The 18,006-nt window shown below is 39.1% G+C and overlaps 2 protein-coding genes across 4 annotated transcripts; one reads left to right on the plus strand and one right to left on the minus strand.

The window, feature by feature from the left end:
• The first annotated feature begins 1,996 nt into the window (after positions 1-1,996).
• Positions 1,997-15,303, plus strand: LOC145455520 (limb region 1 protein homolog). Of its 3 annotated transcripts, none has more exons than XM_080333505.1 (12): positions 1,997-2,161; positions 2,754-2,887; positions 4,350-4,495; positions 5,397-5,614; positions 6,369-6,563; positions 7,727-7,933; positions 8,927-8,992; positions 9,054-9,146; positions 9,940-10,177; positions 10,970-11,131; positions 12,097-12,246; positions 13,284-13,404. In XM_080333505.1, exons 1-11 carry the CDS (start codon positions 2,069-2,071, stop codon positions 12,213-12,215), a joined length of 1,671 nt encoding a protein of 556 aa, XP_080189631.1. In that variant the 5' UTR covers positions 1,997-2,068; the 3' UTR covers positions 12,216-12,246; positions 13,284-13,404. The 3 variants fall into 3 exon arrangements, 2 of the variants coding, with proteins under 2 accessions (XP_080189631.1, XP_080189630.1); XR_013920356.1 differs by lacking the exon at positions 12,097-12,246 and adding an exon at positions 11,713-11,772 and having other exon boundaries at positions 1,998-2,161; XM_080333504.1 differs by lacking the exon at positions 12,097-12,246 and having other exon boundaries at positions 1,998-2,161; positions 13,284-15,303.
• A 174-nt stretch (positions 15,304-15,477) lies between these two features.
• Positions 15,478-16,812, minus strand: LOC145455522 (histone PARylation factor 1-like). The gene is made up of 2 exons (XM_080333506.1): positions 15,830-16,812; positions 15,478-15,765 (listed from the first exon to the last, which is right to left on the minus strand). Exons 1-2 carry the CDS (start codon positions 16,750-16,752, stop codon positions 15,633-15,635), a joined length of 1,056 nt encoding a protein of 351 aa, XP_080189632.1. The 5' UTR covers positions 16,753-16,812; the 3' UTR covers positions 15,478-15,632.
• Between the last annotated feature and the right edge of the window lie 1,194 nt (positions 16,813-18,006).

Genomic DNA, 18,006 nt, shown 5'->3' on the forward strand with positions numbered 1-18,006 from the left:
AGAGCTATACCGTATTGTACTACGGAGACACGGACTTCGAATTGATAAAGTCCCACTTTGTGGTACAGTAGATTTGTAGTCGACTTTTTTTAGCCCGACGAATCTTGAGTCAAAGCAGTCCCGCATGGTTTGTCGTTATTCCTATTTGAATTTCATGATTGAGAGACTCATAATTTAATTTGCTCAGAATCTGTTTTCGATGGACTTGAGGTGAAAGCTATAACTGGTACCAGCACCGTAACTGCCGCACCCCAACCCCCCAATTGGGGGGGGGGCCGAGCTCGATGGGGGGCCCAAAATTATTTCGTGAATTAGCATAAATCATAGTGTATTTTTTGATAATTTATGCAATTTTTTCGAAAATTTTTCGCGCAGTATGCGAATTCTAGTAGCCATTTATCTTTCTTATTGGGTATTGGGCCATTACCGCGCCACGACCCACCAACGAGTATGGAATCGGTGTCCTGTGCTCACACTACGTTCTATTTTTTAATTATTTTTTATTACATTACTTTAACTTGGAAAATCATCGCTGCTCACCTGATATATAAGGCAAGACGGCCAGCAATTCCAATCAGGCCCACCAAGACATACAATCAAGTTTTAGGCCATATAACATATAACGATTGGCAGCGAGAAAAGCTTGGCCGAAAAGGTCTATGCCCTTATGCAGATCAAAGACTTCGCTATATATACAAAATACATATAGGTTTAATTGTCCATAGGCGCCTAAATGACTGGCGCCGAATGTTCCTGTCTTTGCATACTGAACCTCACAAGACAAATACCATCCCGCTGGGAAAAATTGTATGCCAGTGAAGAAATGCCAATTTGAAATCGTGTGCTTCTCTTAGTCTAGAAGCCTACGTTTGGGCGGTTCTATATTTTTTGATATAGCAGACTGGAAGTCACGAAATAACATCATGTAACGAAGTCATATCAACGGTTCCGCGCGCCCGAAGATGTTTAATCATTATTGACGGGCCCTCCCGTTTTCAAGACACTTCACTCAGGCGAAGCCCCTCAGACGCTCGGTCTATAACCCTATGGGGGGCCCAAGACCAAAGTTTTGGGGGGGTCTGACGAAGTGCTGTTACGGCCCTGACTGGTACAATGTGCCCCAGGGCCCAGTGTACGCCGGTGCGCCGTGTAACATAATAAGACTGTTATATCCACAATTCTGTCTTGTAAATTGATTCGGGGTTGCTAATTACGCACTTTAATGCAAACAGGGCATTGGAATACATACCAACACGGCAACACACACTATTCCATTATTTATATTTCTATAATTCGTCTCCTGGTTTGCACCCAGGTTAATGGTTAATTATTCTATGCAAAAAGACCTACGTCACAGTAACTTATTGCCACTGTTTCCAGTCTTGCTTTGTACACCAGCCTATGATTGTATCATGTTTATATTAACTGTTATATCTTATGTAAACATATAATCAATTAGCCTACTCAATAGATTCGATGATCACCAGATCACTTTACCGAAACTTTATCTCTTTATTATTGTAACATTATATTATGCATTTATTGGCACGCTATTTCAAACAAAACCATGGCTAAGATATAACCAAAGAAAATGAAAATTTTACTAAAACTTGATTTTCTAATAATGTGAAAAATGGATATCGGCTACTATGATCCTAAAACAAAGATGTATTCATTCTCATTCTTCATGTAGGTTACGGCATATCGTGTGGTGTGCTGCATCCAATCAATCTTTTTGTGTCAATTGTTGAATTTTTATTCCAAATTTCATTTTTGCCCGGCAATAATAAATTCTCTCTGTTTCTTCATAGTTGAAGCTGCTTGTGTAACACTCGGAATTGATTGCAAAATGATACTGAGATTCTGATTCTGTCTTCATAGGCTTGTAAAGATTTTGAGCGAATAAGAAACGAATCCACACTTGAGCAGCACATTATGTTATAAAACGGGTAAAAATTTGTGACACATTGCTAATTCGCCGCCATTATCAATGTTAATGTTTTAAAAGTAAAACTGTATTTGAATTTTTGCAGATGTTTGATACGTAGCACTTAGCAAATCCCAAACTATGTTAGATTGGGTCACATATGCCTTCGGGCTCACCGATATTTCGCCTGGTGATTTCAGCATTGAAAAGAAAGAGGAAGAATTCAATAATCTTGTAAGTTTCAACTCCACTCCACTATCATTTAATACATTAAAGCTATCTGATAATAAATAGATATTGCAAATAGAAAGTTTTAATTTTGTTACTGGCCAACCTTAATTTTTTTGAAATATAGGCGTACGATTAGGCGTCTCAAAAATCCATCGGAACTGATATTGTTTTACATTCATGCTGATATCTGGATTATAAAGTTTCTGAAGAATGTAATTTATCGTTTAACATTTCCAATGACCAATTTTAGAATACCTGACACGGAGCAATAGTTTTTTCTCCTTTCCTGCTTTGAGCTACTAACGTAAACGTAATTCTAGATGCTGAATTTGTCAGGCCATGCTGCAATTATTGATTTTTTTCATTTCAGTTTTTTACTTACCGGTGCCCTGTTATTAACTATCTTAGATGCTTGGAAACACTAACTATTTTCTTGTAGTCATTCGCCTTGAATAATAACATACTGCTATGTACCGATAACCCTATCCTCAATAATTTGGTGCCAAAATTGACCTTGATGTAGAATATACGATATATTTTGATATTGGAACGTATCAAAGAGAAATTTCTGAATGGGACCCGACTTTTTTTTCAGGTACGCGAATACATAATTGCTCTTCTCACGTTCATTGTCCTGTACGTCGTGGCTTATTGTACAATAACGTATCTTCATCGCAAGAAGGAACAAGACGAGTGGTATGGATGTGAAGACGAGGCAAAAGCATATAGGTGATTTAAATGCCATTCTCATTCATATTCAGAAATTTCTGTATTTTGATGAGGTTTAGCCCAATCTCCTTATATTGGATTCGCGCATTGTAATAAGCATAGTAACCCCAAACATTTGTTCGTAATATATTGGTTTCAATGAATAGATTAGTATTATTCCCGATTTTCACACTGTAGCCTATAGATTGACATGGTTTTGGTTTAATATAATTCTGTATTTTTATTAGCTTATCTGATAGCTGTGAAGTCTCTTACCACTCACTGGTAGGCCTACTCCTAGATTAGTAATGGTTGGTGATCACTGTATGTGTCCTGGTGGACTTTGGACTGTGTTTGTAATGCGGATTATAAGTCAAAGTCTGAAGCACTGAAGCAAACATAGACCTACGTTAGATACTCAATTGTTTCAACATATTATTGAATGTTTATAACTACTTTATCTCTTCGTTCAAGCCTCGCTAGGCAGTAGGCACTATCTTATTATAATGTAATTAATGATACTTTTTAAGAAACCTATTTTGAACTCGGTTTGCCTGCTCATGAGACTAGGCACAAGACTGAGACTGTCCAGATGTGTTCTTAAGTCAACAATCTTGAAGTTAATTATGAAATTTTATGTGTTGGAAATGATGGCCTCGCTGCTATATTGTTTTTCTCGATTCCACTAGCGAGCGTGTTTATAGGTGACATTCTTATTGGTTGTTACCTTTTGTTCTCCTCACAATAGTTTCATGGCTCGGTGGCTCCATCTACAAACTTGGGCTGTTTACTCTTGTCGACTTGAGGTGTTTGTGGCTTGATCGAGCAGATCATTTTGAAAAGTAGACTTTCCTTACTGAAACCAATGTGGTGAACTTTCCCAAGTTCATTCTATTGCCCCATCTTTCAAAGAAGACTGCGTTACCGGAGTTCAATATGCACAACTTGGAATGAATTCAGAAAATGATAATGAAATGAAATCTGATTTAGAAACTGTATGTACATAAATACATGAGGCTACAATCATGTTGGGCTTCTCTCTCTTACACAAGTATTAGTCACCGTATGTACTAGTACATGCATAAATTTTTTGTAACTTTGCAAACCGCTAATTTCATGTGAAATTATCCACACAGTCATCCACCAGGCCTCTGATTTCCATGTACATTTTGTAGTAAATTTAGTATCTAGCCCTAAATGCAGCAAACTTGATTTTGCAAAAGATTGATGCACCGATCATAGTTATTTTTTTGTGCTCATCCAACCATGAAGTTCAGTTACTCTTACATTGCGTGCGACAGTTGCGAAGCCAAGTGATTAAGACCTGATTATGGTGTGTGGGATGTACCCTATGCCAATAGTCATTGTGCTGTTTTGTATCAGTGGTAGAGTACTTGACATTTGGACTGGTATATCACTTACTTGCTAACTTAGCTATTTTCTGACAAATTTATGTCGATTTCAATCTCTGAAATGTTCACAGGATATCACTGTATTTATGTGCTGCGACGTTGGCCGTTTCAATATCCGCCGTCTTGATGTTGCCCATGTCGATGATAGGAAATGAAATAGTTCATTTGTTTCCTGGAAGTTACTGGGTTCAATGGTTGAATGGTGCGCTGATTCACAGTAAGTAATGGAATCTACGTCTAGGGTTCCCTTAGCTATGATCTAATGGTATTTCCATGAAATGTTCCAAAACACTGTTTTAGCATCTTAAAGCCTCTGTTGTTGAAGAAATATTTATGGGATTTGTGCTTGCTGCTTCAAGTGCCATTCTATTTGTCTTAATGTAGATTTCCCGTGTAGGCTACATATATTGCCATTTCGGGCTATTCGAGTTCGTTACATTTCCGTCTTAGCTTAGCTAGATGGAACAGTTTTCAGGTCGATCCTGTATTTAAGCCCTTGGGCACACAGTTCAAAAATAATTTTAGATGCTCGCAATTTATTGGATTCTTGCTGATTTGGTTGGTCTAAATATATGAGTAAGAGTTGTAATAACATATTGGGCCTACCTATTGACATAGGAATTTCTCATGTTGACGGATAAGCAATCTAGTATGGTTCTTTTGTACACTATACAGTTCTACAGCACTGGTATTCATTACTCACAAGGAACACTTTGAGAGATTCTGTCAAAACCTTTTCTACAAGATTTTCTCATGTCCCCTTTTCGTTCATTGAAATGTCACAATAGGCCTATTCCACATTTCATATATAATGTATATATATATGATATATATGAGTGATTGAGGATTGTGATGTTGCAAGTTGCAACATATTATTCCGATTGTGAAAGATTCAGTAGGAAATCTCCGTTCATCTCTAGTACAATGTACAAATGAAGTATTGAGATAATCTTTAGCTCGATTTTGTACTCTGTATTGTTATCAATTTGTCCAATCTCAACTAGGAGTATGCTTTCAGTCTAACATGATTGATTTGAGTGGATTCTACTGATATCCATCGCCCCTTGTATTACAGAATTCAGATGTTATTTCTAAATTGAGCGTTTTCTTTGTTTCAGATCTGTGGAATTCTACTTATATTTTGAGCAACTTATCAATTTTTGTACTTCTTCCATTTTCCTATTTCTTCACCGAATCGGAAGGCTTCTCCGGTCAACGTAGTGGACTACTTCCTCGGGTGTACGAAACTCTCACTGTGCTGCTGTTGCTTGCTGTGCTGGTTTTCGGACTGGCTGTCCTTGCTCTTGCCTTTTTTGACGGAGACAACTCCGGGCTGGTGAGTATTTATCTGTTTAGGATGGCATAATAGTTGTGTATTTAGATACTTTGAAACTGATTGTTTGTGGCTATAATGTTCAAGAATCAAAATCAAACTAGTATGCCTCCTGCAGGCAACACATTCCATCTGGATTGTGCCACGTGCTCAAAACGTTAGCCGTGTGCAGCAAGAAATTGTCAACAAGTAGAGAATGAACAGACATTACTGGTTTAACTTGGTCATCGTTACAAAAATATGCATGTCATGGATTACTTGCTATAAATTTTGACAAATTCCTATTGTATATAGCCTGCTGTTTCTGACTTGCTTAGCATAGCATTGCAATTGTGTCAGCAGCAAGCAATGAACATTGAAAATGGCCTCTGAACTCCCGTTATATGTACGTACGTTAATGATTCTGCGAGTCCAATTTCTGTGTAAGCTGTGGTTTATACCAGAATGAAGGCCCAGAAGCCAGATGCGGTTTGTTGTGAATTCCACCAATGAGAGTAGGCTATTCCAAGAAACAGCTATCGGTAGAGTGTGTTGAATATTTCAAAAGTCGACTCTCTGATGATGTATCATTGCCAATCTCTTCATGTCTCTTTAGAGGCAGTGCTATTTTTAAATCTAGTTACTCCCATTTGATGCACAACCATAACAAAAGCATGCTGCACACTCCAGTTTAGTCATAACAGGAAAATGTGACGCATTCTTTTCACATTCTGATGGCCTTGCCTGCCCGTCATTTGCCTGATTTAATTTTTTCCAGGAACTGGTTAAACTGGTGGGAGAGTCCTTTGTGGAGTATCTCTATTCGTTTTCGATATGCTGCTCGGTGATTGTGATGCTTTCGTGCGCGCCATTCGGATTCGTTCAGCTCTTTGACGTCGTCGGAAAATTGTTGGTGAAGCCTAAGATTCTGGAAAATAACGACGTGGAACTGACCACAGCAAAATACGAAGAGGTGAATTGGGAATTGATATCAACTGGTCTGTGTTTAATCGTGGAAGTAATTTCTCATTCCTCCTGGCTTAGCGGTTTGTCCCATGAGATCTCTGCAATGAATTAGCTTCGGCCGAATGCCTTGTCTCCCCAAAGGCCCTAATGAGTATCTTCGTACTATCTGCATTCTCTGGTGGGCTTGTCAATGCAGCTTCGTAAAATCAATGGTTTTCTTCAAGATAATAGATTTCGGAAGACATGACATTTGTTATCGATTGCGTACAGCTGTCAGGTCACAATACAGATTTGAAATTTCTGTGAGATTATATATGTGAATGGTCTCTGTCATTAGGCGTGCACTGCATTTGGTTCCTATGTGTCACTTTTTATTGTATACTTCTTTTCACATTGTTGTAATCTTGTGATGGTTTGAAAGTAATGGGATCTGTGAAATATTTCCACTCGTCTGGTTTGAAGACTAGCTCAACTCGTTGGTGGGTTCTGTCGTATTTTATAAATCTCTGAGTCTAGAACCGGGTATGCAGGTTGACGGTATTGATTCCGGGCCTCCTTCCTTTTTCCTTATCAATACCAAGATAACACGGGATGGTATTGTCGAAATTCTTATTGAATTTTGCCTTACCGGGGAAGCAATTCACTAACTGTTTTGATACTGGCAAAACTCTGAAGTAATAGTCAAGTACAAATATTTCAATTTCATAAAATCCACTAATACCCGTCTATTAAAAGCAATTTGCTCAATAAATCACTGTCTTTTTGCTGCTCACATCCCTACATTTAGCTTTTGCTATGAAGTATATACCGGTAAAAACATTTTATATGGCAATTATTGTTGTGTTCTGCGGCATATTATGTTATGCCAGGTTACACATTGATTTATCACAAATGTGTTTGGATTCTCGACAGTCTTGAAAATTAAGTAATGATGCAATATCTCGTAAATAGGTAAACTGCAATCGAATTGCAGTTATAAATACTCTATCCTATCCTTGTGCAGACTTGCCCCTCCACGACATTTTACAACTAATGATCATTAGACCTAATCAAGCCATATATGGCATCGGTGTAGACTAAAAGTGAATGGTTTACGTTGATACACTGACTATAGCAATCGTCTTCCTTAATATGTTGGATAAAAGAACCAGCGATTTCTTTGTTGAACAGGATGCCTTGAGACGCAAACTCGAATCTCGTGGAATGACTTTTCGTGGGAAATACAACCGTGAGGAACTGACGACGAAGATCGACGAGATTAAAAAGAAACGCAAAGATTTAGAGCGACGCCAAAATGCGTCCGGTTGGGAGAGAAATCTGGGATATCCGTTAACCATGCTGCTTATTATTCTACTAACGGGACTGGCGCTGTTTTTGGTAAGGTGTAGTGTTATGATGGGAAACGTCTGTAATTGTGCACTCGGGAAGAGGTCACGCAGAATCAATTGGACTTATTTACAAAATTTATGGTCTCCAGCACGTCTGTGTTTTTGTGCTTGTGGATAAGCATATTTACTTTGTAGTATCGACTCTGTAATTACGTTTTGGTGTGTCGTCACACATTATACTCAAAGCAATCGAAATGATACATTGTAATTAGCCTGCAAATATTTTTCAAGGCCTGTATTTTGTTTGTCTTTGGAGGTGCCCGTCAGGACTATTTGCTTCAACATATTTTTTGAGTGTACTCTATCACGTTACCTTGGGGTTGATGTTATTTGTGTCTCTGAAGAGGCTTTTTACGGAACTACCAATTGTCGGCAATATAGCTGGCGTAACTTATCAGGGTCGTTCAATGTATCGATTATAAATTAAAAGTTCAAGTGTGTGATGTCATGATGAGTGGAATAGTAAGTATAATTTGCAAATTGTAATTGCGGGTTTTTGTTATTGATGTTTCGATCAGGGAACTGTTGGCCTGATTTCGTCTCTTCTATGTAGGTTAGTCCATTGTTAACCTCCTAACAATAGCAACTCAGTCAATAATGTAATTTCAAGAAGCATATAGTAAATCAGTATCAAATATAATTGTTAAACAGAGAAAATAAAATAAATTCGGAAATTATCCCAAATTAATGCCCAGTGCCAGTTTACTAATCACGACATACAATGCAGTAACATATACTATTAATATCATTTGAATGTAGCCATATAGCCATGTTTCTGACAAGAAGTTACTTCTTTTTGTAGCTAGTGGGCAGGAATCACTAATTTTATGGTATTGATATGTAAGGTCGTTGTAATTGATGAATTGAATTAGTGCATTTGATGCGTGCCTGAACAGTATTATCTTATGAGATTACTATCTAATTTTATGGTAATTACAATCCCGATCTAGCTGTTTGAACAAATCCTTTTTCTCGTTGTCAGGTCTGCATCCATATTATCGAACTTCTCTTCATCGGAGATCACGAACTTCGTCCTAACGCCGGAAAGGTATGTCGGCGAGACCTTGTGCTTTTTAAAACCCACTCGATCGAATGTGTCTTTGTTTCAGGAATACTCTATGCGTACTGACTACAGGAGTTATGCAAATTGGGACAAAAATGTGCCAAAGGAATCGTGGTGGTCTCTCGACGAGGAACAAGCCGTAAGTAACTCGCGTTCGAACTGGGTCTTTTTTGGTGTTTTAGATTATAATGCAAATCCAGAAATAATGCGGAACATTGATCATGAGCATCACTTATATATGGCGGCATCTGCTAATCCTGATTCTAGTGGTAATGGCAGAAACATTCAATCGGTTACCAGTAGTGGAATGAATATCTTGCTTCTATCAAGGTATCGCTGATCAGTAGTAACTCAGTGAAGTAACAACAAAGCCTGTCTGGTCAGAGGGCACGTCTAATTGTTTGCACGTCCGTGAACTTTGAATTTGAGCTCAAAGCTGAGCTACTGTGATTACACGCGTGTAAGGCACGTCTTTTTCATGCCGAGTGCACTTCCGTCGAAATCATGCGTCTTAGATTTGGGTTTAAGAAGTAGAAAGTAGTTTTGGAATATGCCAAGTTTATGTATCAGTTCCACTGCGGTCACTGCCCTGAAAATGCCAAGGACTTCTTTACCTGGGTATCGAAAGTGCATAAGTACAACACTCGCTTCCACATCATCCAAATATGATGTATGATCGCAGTTAAAGATCATAGCTCTATCAAATATGCCGGACCTGCAGCGTGTAACAGTATCTCGCCAGCTATCCGACAGTCGTGGAGCATGTTCACGTTCAAGTTGAAATACAAGCTATCTCTACTGAATCGATACTAGTCAGCCCTCATGTTTGCAGGACCACGACCTTTGCAGCGTTATTCATGCTCCTACTCGAGTACCACGTCAACCCAGATATTAGAATACTACGTCTGATAGTTCCGTGTCTCTCTTTTTAGAACCGTATGGCGATGCTAGGCGCGACGTCGCTGTCAACTTTCGGTATCGTCGGGACTTTTATAGAAACTGCCGTCGTTTGCTATCTCATGCTGGCTTCGTTTGTCGGTTTCTACAATCTGCCGGGCGTCAAGAAGTTGCGGCCGAAGAAAAGCGACACTTCCATGACCGGAATCATTTACAACTGCCTCATCATGCAACTGCTGGGGTCGTCCTTGCCAGTGTTGTGCAGAATATTAGGTGAGCCGTTTGATTCCTATGACTCGCTGCTCTTGTGGATGTGACTTGCGAGATTATACCAACGTGGTTTCCCTGTCGTCAGCATTATCTGAAGCTTTTAAACCGGCTGGCACCTGTGGGTTTTTCCAGAAAATTTTGCTTCGCTTTTCAAAACTGTAAAACACGACCTCAATGGGATGCGAAACCAATAAGTAATATATCGCTGGATTCAGAATTTCAACGCCTAACCAACTACGCCGCAGAGCTAGATGAGAGCCGGGCAACTGAGTAGTTAAGCCACACTGTTTGAACTGGAAGACTTTCATGTCGATGCAGCACAAACGCTAAAAGCCACCTACTTTTGTCGATACTTGCAAATGTGTTGGCAGCAAAGCCTTTTGAAACGCTTTAAAAAAAAAAATATTTTGAAGATATCAGGATTCATCATTCTGAATTCATTTTAATACTCTCCCTATCTTAACACTTCAAGATTTGATTACAAACTGTTTGATCACCGGAGTAGTCATAACAATACAACTACCTGTCATGGTTGTTATTTTTTTCCTTGAAAAATATTTTGTAAGATACCCAAGTTGTAGCCTAGACTGGTAGTCATTAATTGTTTCGGGCGCCCATCCACAAAAGATGGAACTCACCATCTGATCTCTAACTACAAACCAAAGTGTACGGAAGATGCTTGTTTGCACAACCATGATACTCTGTATGGCATTTTATCTTTGATGAAACGGGCCTAGTTTCCTAGTAACTATTACTGGCATAGTGTTTGTAATGTACGCGATTCTCGCGTTTCAGGTATCACGGAGTTTGTTCTTCAAGGAAGCTACGGGCAGTTTTCGTGGCTCGGAAATTTTTACGTCATCTTTGTCTGCAATTGCACGTTTGCCGCTTTCACCGCATTTACCCTCACGAAGAAAGTCACGACGAGAATGAGAAACGAACTTTACAAGGCGTTGGGTAAGACGAATTCTTACAATCAGTAGAACCACCTACTCAAAGTCAACCGCATTTATCAGATATTTTTACGTAATGATGTTATAGAATTGCTTCTTGTAAGGTGTAAGCCGTAAGGTGACCGACCATTTCTCTGTATAGCCAAAAATCCTCGCCGCTCAATTATCATACTATCAGGATGGGGCTATATCAAATAACAAATCTACGTTAAATCCAGTAATAATATAGTATTCTGGATTAGCAGTAGTTTTAGTATTTCGTTTCAGGTTTCGGATGTAATGAATGATGATGAAATTATGTTCCGAAAAAATGCCCTCATTATTTTGCATCTACGTCCTATTGAATAATATAAATACTGAAATAAAACAGGATATGACACTTGTTAGGGGTAATCGCTATAGTGACTAGTGTTGATTTCAAAAGAACTTTGTATATCAACAGACGTATCTCTACTAGCTGTTAACGATTATACCCCCCCCCCCAACATTTGGGTTTATTTCCATATGAATATATTATTAGTTGTATATCGTAATTTTTTACCTCAAAAAGAGTCTCTTTAAATGCATCTATATCCTGTTGTGCAGCCTAGCCGGCGCTGATGGCTCTCTGAAAATTCCGACTGGTGGCTGACAGTAATTGACTTGGTAATAGATATTACATAATTTTTGTTATTGCAGTACATTTTCAACCAGCTTGGTATGAGAGGTTACTGAATGTCATGACAATTTCAATGCGTGAACAAATGCATTTTCAATGGAACTGTGGCATGGAAACTTTTGCTAGGCTAATAATAATGATGGTGTAAAAAGATAAGTGATAAAACACTGTGCTATTTTAGTTGCTCTGAAACTGAAGTGAGATCATCGTGCATTATATATCCTAACAGTTATGCCAGCCTTGAAAGTAACCTGTTATATTTTGTGATATTGTCGAGTGTAGCAGCAACCGTTGTCTTCTATGATTTGTAGAGCACCACACGTCTAAAATATTTGCCGTTACCAATTTACGAAGGAAGCTCGGGATCGCGATCCTGCTCCAAGCGCTCGGCGGAGTTTGCGCATTGTTATTTGTCAAAGGGGTGATTTAGGCATGTGCAGCCCCGCGAAACAAAGTCTTAGGTAAAGAATTGAATGTCGAGAACTATCGATCGTGCCGACGTGCCCAATTGGAAATCGCTCACGTTATATTCACCGTGCAAATCCATTTAATTTCTTGTTCTGATTCGAATCAAATTTGAAATGTCATTGATATGACATACCATTGGCATCAAATGAATAAAGCAGTTGTCGAACCATACACCTTTCAACTTGATTCTATTGAGTTCACATGTTTATATAATGAAAATCTTCAGCCATGATGTGACTTTGTCAAAAATCATAGCACGGTACTAGCTGGGGGTGGGAACAATGATTAGAGTATTAATTTTGAAAATTAGAGGCTATAACCGAGTTTTGTCGAGTTCTGAATTTATGCACCTATCGAGACAAACATTTGTTTTCACATGGAACATTATTCATTTCAATCGTTCCTTCACGGCACAGAATCCGAAACAGGGGCGAAGGGCTACCCATGATCATAAAAATCACATTTTTTCATGTAGTGAACAACCTGCAGCATTGTCAGTCTCTATGCGTTATGTCGCATTTATGGTAGACATCAAGTTGAATGTTGAACTAAGAATATTTTATTTGCGGTTGAGTGAAAGGGTACGTACCTCACTTTTCCCTATTTGTACGACTCGAAGGTTAACACTAGACTTGGAATAGTAGTAGCACATTACACTCCTTAACTACGGCAACGTCTGGAGTTGTGAAATTATGAACAGCAGATACCCAAAGTCCCGTGACGGTTTTTCAAACTCATCCAATCACACGTTGCATGGTAAAGGAATATTGATCTGTCATACTGTTTCTGTAGCTGCATGCCTAAGTACATCTTTGTGCAACTCTAGCGGAATATAGCATGCTATTCAATGCAAGATCGCAAAATAGCTGTTTTTCATCTCGACAAGCTGTTTCCCACACTCATGGAGATAATTTGTAATATTTTGATTTTGTGGCGGATTTGAATGACAATTCAATTCCGAATGCATGAATTTGCCAGGTTTGCAATTCTTGTCCGTTGATCACGATGAGCATTTGTCTTTCTCACGCAGGCCTTGACCAAAATCGATACTTGGGTAATGAAAACGAAGGGGTTGTCAGATCGAGTCCGGTGTCTGCCAGAGTGTCGCTGGAAAACAACAACCATTCTCCAAAATCGAATGTCGCCAACGGAATCATCGTCGATAAGCTGGAAGAAATCGATAAAATCACGGCAAAATTAACGTGTGACACGCAAACGCAAGCATGCCGAAAGTAACATGCGCGACACTAACGTGATTCCCCTTCCCTTTGAAACCTACTCCACTGCCGCCAATATATTCATAATAATCGCGCTATTTTGTTAAGACGGCCGCTTTAAAATATTATGTGTGGTATCCTTTTCACGCATTTCACCTATTATCCTGCAGATATTTATTCACGTTTACGGCTATCAATTTCGCTTATTTCACAGTCGAGCGTTTCATGACATGATGCTGACACACGTTGTAGGTGTGACCATGATGAAAATTTGGAGGCACTATCGGAAATATGTTCAACAGTGGCTTTTGTCACAGATATACTGTAAGGCGGTGCATACAAATTGTGTCACGAACAAAGTTTTAGGGGCCTTCCACCCGCACCCAGGTTATGCCAGTGGTTACAGCTTTGACTAATTCTGCCAATTACAAGTGGTAATTCCGTGAGAGACGAACACGTTTCTGCCCCTGTGGCTTATGACATTGTGGTTTTGATTTGAAAATAGAAACATATTGTTGCTTGAAACATCAAATACTAGGATTTTTTTTCTCATTTGCACTCTGAATGTCCGCTGAAACTGTAATTGAACATTTGATAGGTATAACAGTAGCTCCGTGTAGTTATGTACACTATGTCAATCCGAATGCAAAATATATTTCGATTAACCTCTCCCCGTAATTTTGTATAGGTCATTAGCACAATTGCATACTAGAATGGCTCTTAGCGTTATGATTCATTGCCATACAACCGAAATCGCCTATAAGAGAGCCTTTGCCCGCTTGATCATCTATTCACCGTTCGTTGATTTGAACATTATGAAGTGTTGCTTTGATTTACGCGCAGCGCCGCTCTGCATTCTATTGTTGTTCGTTTTTTTGATTGTTACATATTGCATTTCTCACTGTGCCGTTGACATTCCTAGCATTTTTCACTCTACTTCAATTCATTGGTACTAGAAGTGGGAAGACATTTTGTGAGCTAGCTTTCTCTATTGTCATGTCTCGCGTACCGGTAACGAAAGTCTGACAAATTACGGCATCGCGTTTGAATGGAAAAGTCTTACAGTGTCAGGAATGATTTCGCTTTTGAATCACCTATTTGCGTAACTGGTAACCAACTGAACGACAGTACAACAACTATGCATGCACAATACTATTTTAGGTCCCGGAGAAAAGAGTCCAAGCTCATCGTCTATTGCTATTCTCATCCAGAAAGTATAAATTACACGTAGATGTTTAGAGTTTGGGTCATTGCTCCGTTTGTTGCCCCTTCTATACCGCATAATCTGATGTCGTCTAGTTTGAAGCATGCATGCAATTGTTCGTTTGACAGTTTCCCGCCATCATAATACATTTAGCTGTTTCTATCGTACTCGTTAACTTTTCTAACCCTGTGTGTGAACACGCTATTCTGCAAACTTGTATAGAGTACAAGTAGTATGGTAGGGCATCAGTGCAGTGTTGCGACGAAGTTGTTTGTCAAGGCTGAACGGTGGATTTTTGAAAACGGGGTTTCATCATTGTCTGGGGATTTCTCCACCCGAATAGAGCCCGCATCCTCCCACTGCATGATTCTTCAGTAGTTAACAAAACGTAGAGCTATGGTCCTCTTTGATTAGTGCTAACACTCTCGGGCGGCGAGCTACTGTAGTGATTTAATCCGCATGCTAACACCAACAGATTGCTGGTTTGATGTCAACACCATAATTACGTAAGTGTTGGGGAGTTTATCTATGCTCCTTGCCATCTCATTCCTGTAAGCGGTGTCTTATAAAAGCCTAGAAGTGGGCCGTGCTACAAGTCGGCAGCTACGGAATAAAAATGAAGAAAATTGGCCTGGTGTGAATGACCATGACCATAGTAGTCGACAAACAAACTCCAGGCCATACTACATGGTACGGATCTTGCAATCACTTCGTCAACGTATCATGATGCCAAATTTTTCAACAATTCCAGCTACTGGTAAGTGTTCACCATAGATGGCAAAACGACCATTCGACCAAGACACTGAGTTTTATAGAAAATTTACTATGAAGATGGTGACTGGGAAAGATCAACAATGAAAGTATTCTGGAACATAGCGCAAGCTAGGCATAGATTTATGGAGGTGAAAGATCTCAGCAGTCTAAATACTAAAAATCGTGGATTGGGTGCGTGCTAGGCCTATGATGGAAATCTTGCATATTTCTCTCGTCTCCGATCCATCAGGTGACATTCTATGATTTTACTGAATAAATCTCGTTTGAGTAGGGTGTACGCCATGGACAGCATTCTGCAAGCGGCCTTGTTGAGATATCTGAACAGAAAAGGATATTTGTAGCAATGTTGTATATATTAAACAAAAGACTATGCACACTTACTTAGATCCATAGCAGAACATTGCCATTCCGAGTTCTAGCCCCATTCCAAAATCACATTCATCGTTGCCCAGCTGAACATACCTGATCAACTCCTGTAGTGGATCAAACGCATCCATTCTGATGTCATCGTTGGGTGCTTCATCAATATTTTTGAACATTTTTATCAATTTAGATTTGGTTTCGCCAACTGGGCGGTATCCGACTTCATTTTCATCGAGCGGGACTACCAGCCCAGCGCCATGAAGCCCTGGTGCAACAATAGTTTTGGCACGTTCTTTGACACAGAGTTGAGAGTCCACGTTGATACCACGACATCCGCAAAACACATTTAGAGACTCTTTTAGCTGCTCCAACTTAGATTTCAATTCTTTGCCTTTGGCAGTTGTCAGTCTACAGTCAAGACGGTGTTGAATTTCGTAGAATATATTGTCCCCCAATATTGCAATTGCCCAGTTGTCATCGCTAGTGCGAGCTACCACACATTTGTCATTTTTTGGGTCGTCTCTCCAGTACCCAACGTGATATGTCGCTTCCCGCTTATCTTTTGATATGATTGTCGTCATAAATTCAGGCGGATCAAAATAGAACCTCCAATGCATATGAAGTTTGAATTTATCACCTTCATCTGCAACTAGTTCTTTTGACAAGACTTCATAAGGACCTACAAGCTCAAAGTTCAGGGTGTGCATCAATGCGCTGCGGGGGCTCGTGGGGTTTATTTCCTTGCAGAAGTCCCATAGGTCAAAAAAATCTTTGGGGAAAGATAACCCATATGCGTTGTTTAATAATGTTCGATTTTCCTTGTGATCAACTTTTGAATTACTTGAAGTGTCTCCTTTGGAGTTTTCCTTAAGCTCTTTTCGAGGCTTACTACGTTTTGTCGATACTGAAGTTTCAACTGTCTTTCGCTTTCTGGCAGGCATATTTTTTAATCAGTCAAGGCGGCAGATCTACGAAGAATGCAAACACAAATTAGGCTACAGCTCTACACATCAAAAATCCTTTTTGGAACTCTATAGGCTACTGCAAGAGTTACCTTACTGGCCTAAAGTGTACTTTGATATCATGGCTATAAATGGTACCTAGAAATGTCCGGAATATACTCTGATGAAATGTGAATTTATAGTTTTACGGTTTGTTCTTCATTACGATTCCATCTATTCTCTTCAATTTTTTCGAAAACCAAGTGCAGTAGGACGATAGGTGATAAAGTTAGGTTATAAAATACAGTGACTAAATTCAAGAATTAATAGAACCTGTACCACGATTCAATTTATTTTATCTAATATACAATTGAATAGTATATTCATATTGAAATAAATCCGAATATTTTTGGCTGACACTCGTCAGGGGTAATCGTCAGCAACTAGTAGAGAATTGGAATTTATCTAATATGGAAAAAACTGATACCAAACAGCAAGTTACAGTGAAGAGAAGAAAGAATGCCCAGGAATATTCAACTTTGACACCAGTGTAGGCCCTATACATAATGTCAATGTGGTGTCTGATTTAGATAAAAAGCGCAAGATGTGATATCATAAACATATGCACGTTATTTAGTGCATAAGAGCAAATGAGAAGCAAGTTCTTGGACAACTGGAACCAGATCGAGCATGATATGAAGTTCATATCATGATTATGAACACAATAGAACAAATAATAAAAGGATATAAATTTGTCGTATCATGAAGTGAAAACTATAGATTTTTATCATATCTCATCACAATCGTAAAACTGGATCCCCCAGGTTTGATTTTGCGTCAAAAAAGATTTCGAAAACTAATAAAACGGACCAGAAAACTGTCTGAAAACACGACATAACGACCTCAGAGATACGAACACCTCTGTTATTAGAAAACGTCATCCCAGCTACTAATCGACGTAATCAAACTTGTACTAGCCCAAGATCTAAAAACACTGATTAAAAATAGCAATGTTCAGTCTATCAGTCATCATAACTACGAAATCAGGTACTCCAGCCGTTCAAAAATTATTTTTCGTGACTACCGTTCCATGCAGGATCTATCAGTAAAGGGGCCGCATTTTTAATTCGCGGGCTTCCAGTCGCCGTTATGCGAGGTTAGAAAACAGCTGATTACGACACCAAGCGCAAAGCGAATTGCGTTTTTCTCGTCTCTCGTCTGCGTTTCTAACCAACGTCGCTCATCTGTAACAAT

Source organism: Botryllus schlosseri, chromosome 14 (assembly GCF_051294905.1).
Source record: "Botryllus schlosseri isolate E-star chromosome 14, Bs_hap1, whole genome shotgun sequence".
Classification (NCBI taxonomy): domain Eukaryota; kingdom Metazoa; phylum Chordata; class Ascidiacea; order Stolidobranchia; family Styelidae; genus Botryllus; species Botryllus schlosseri.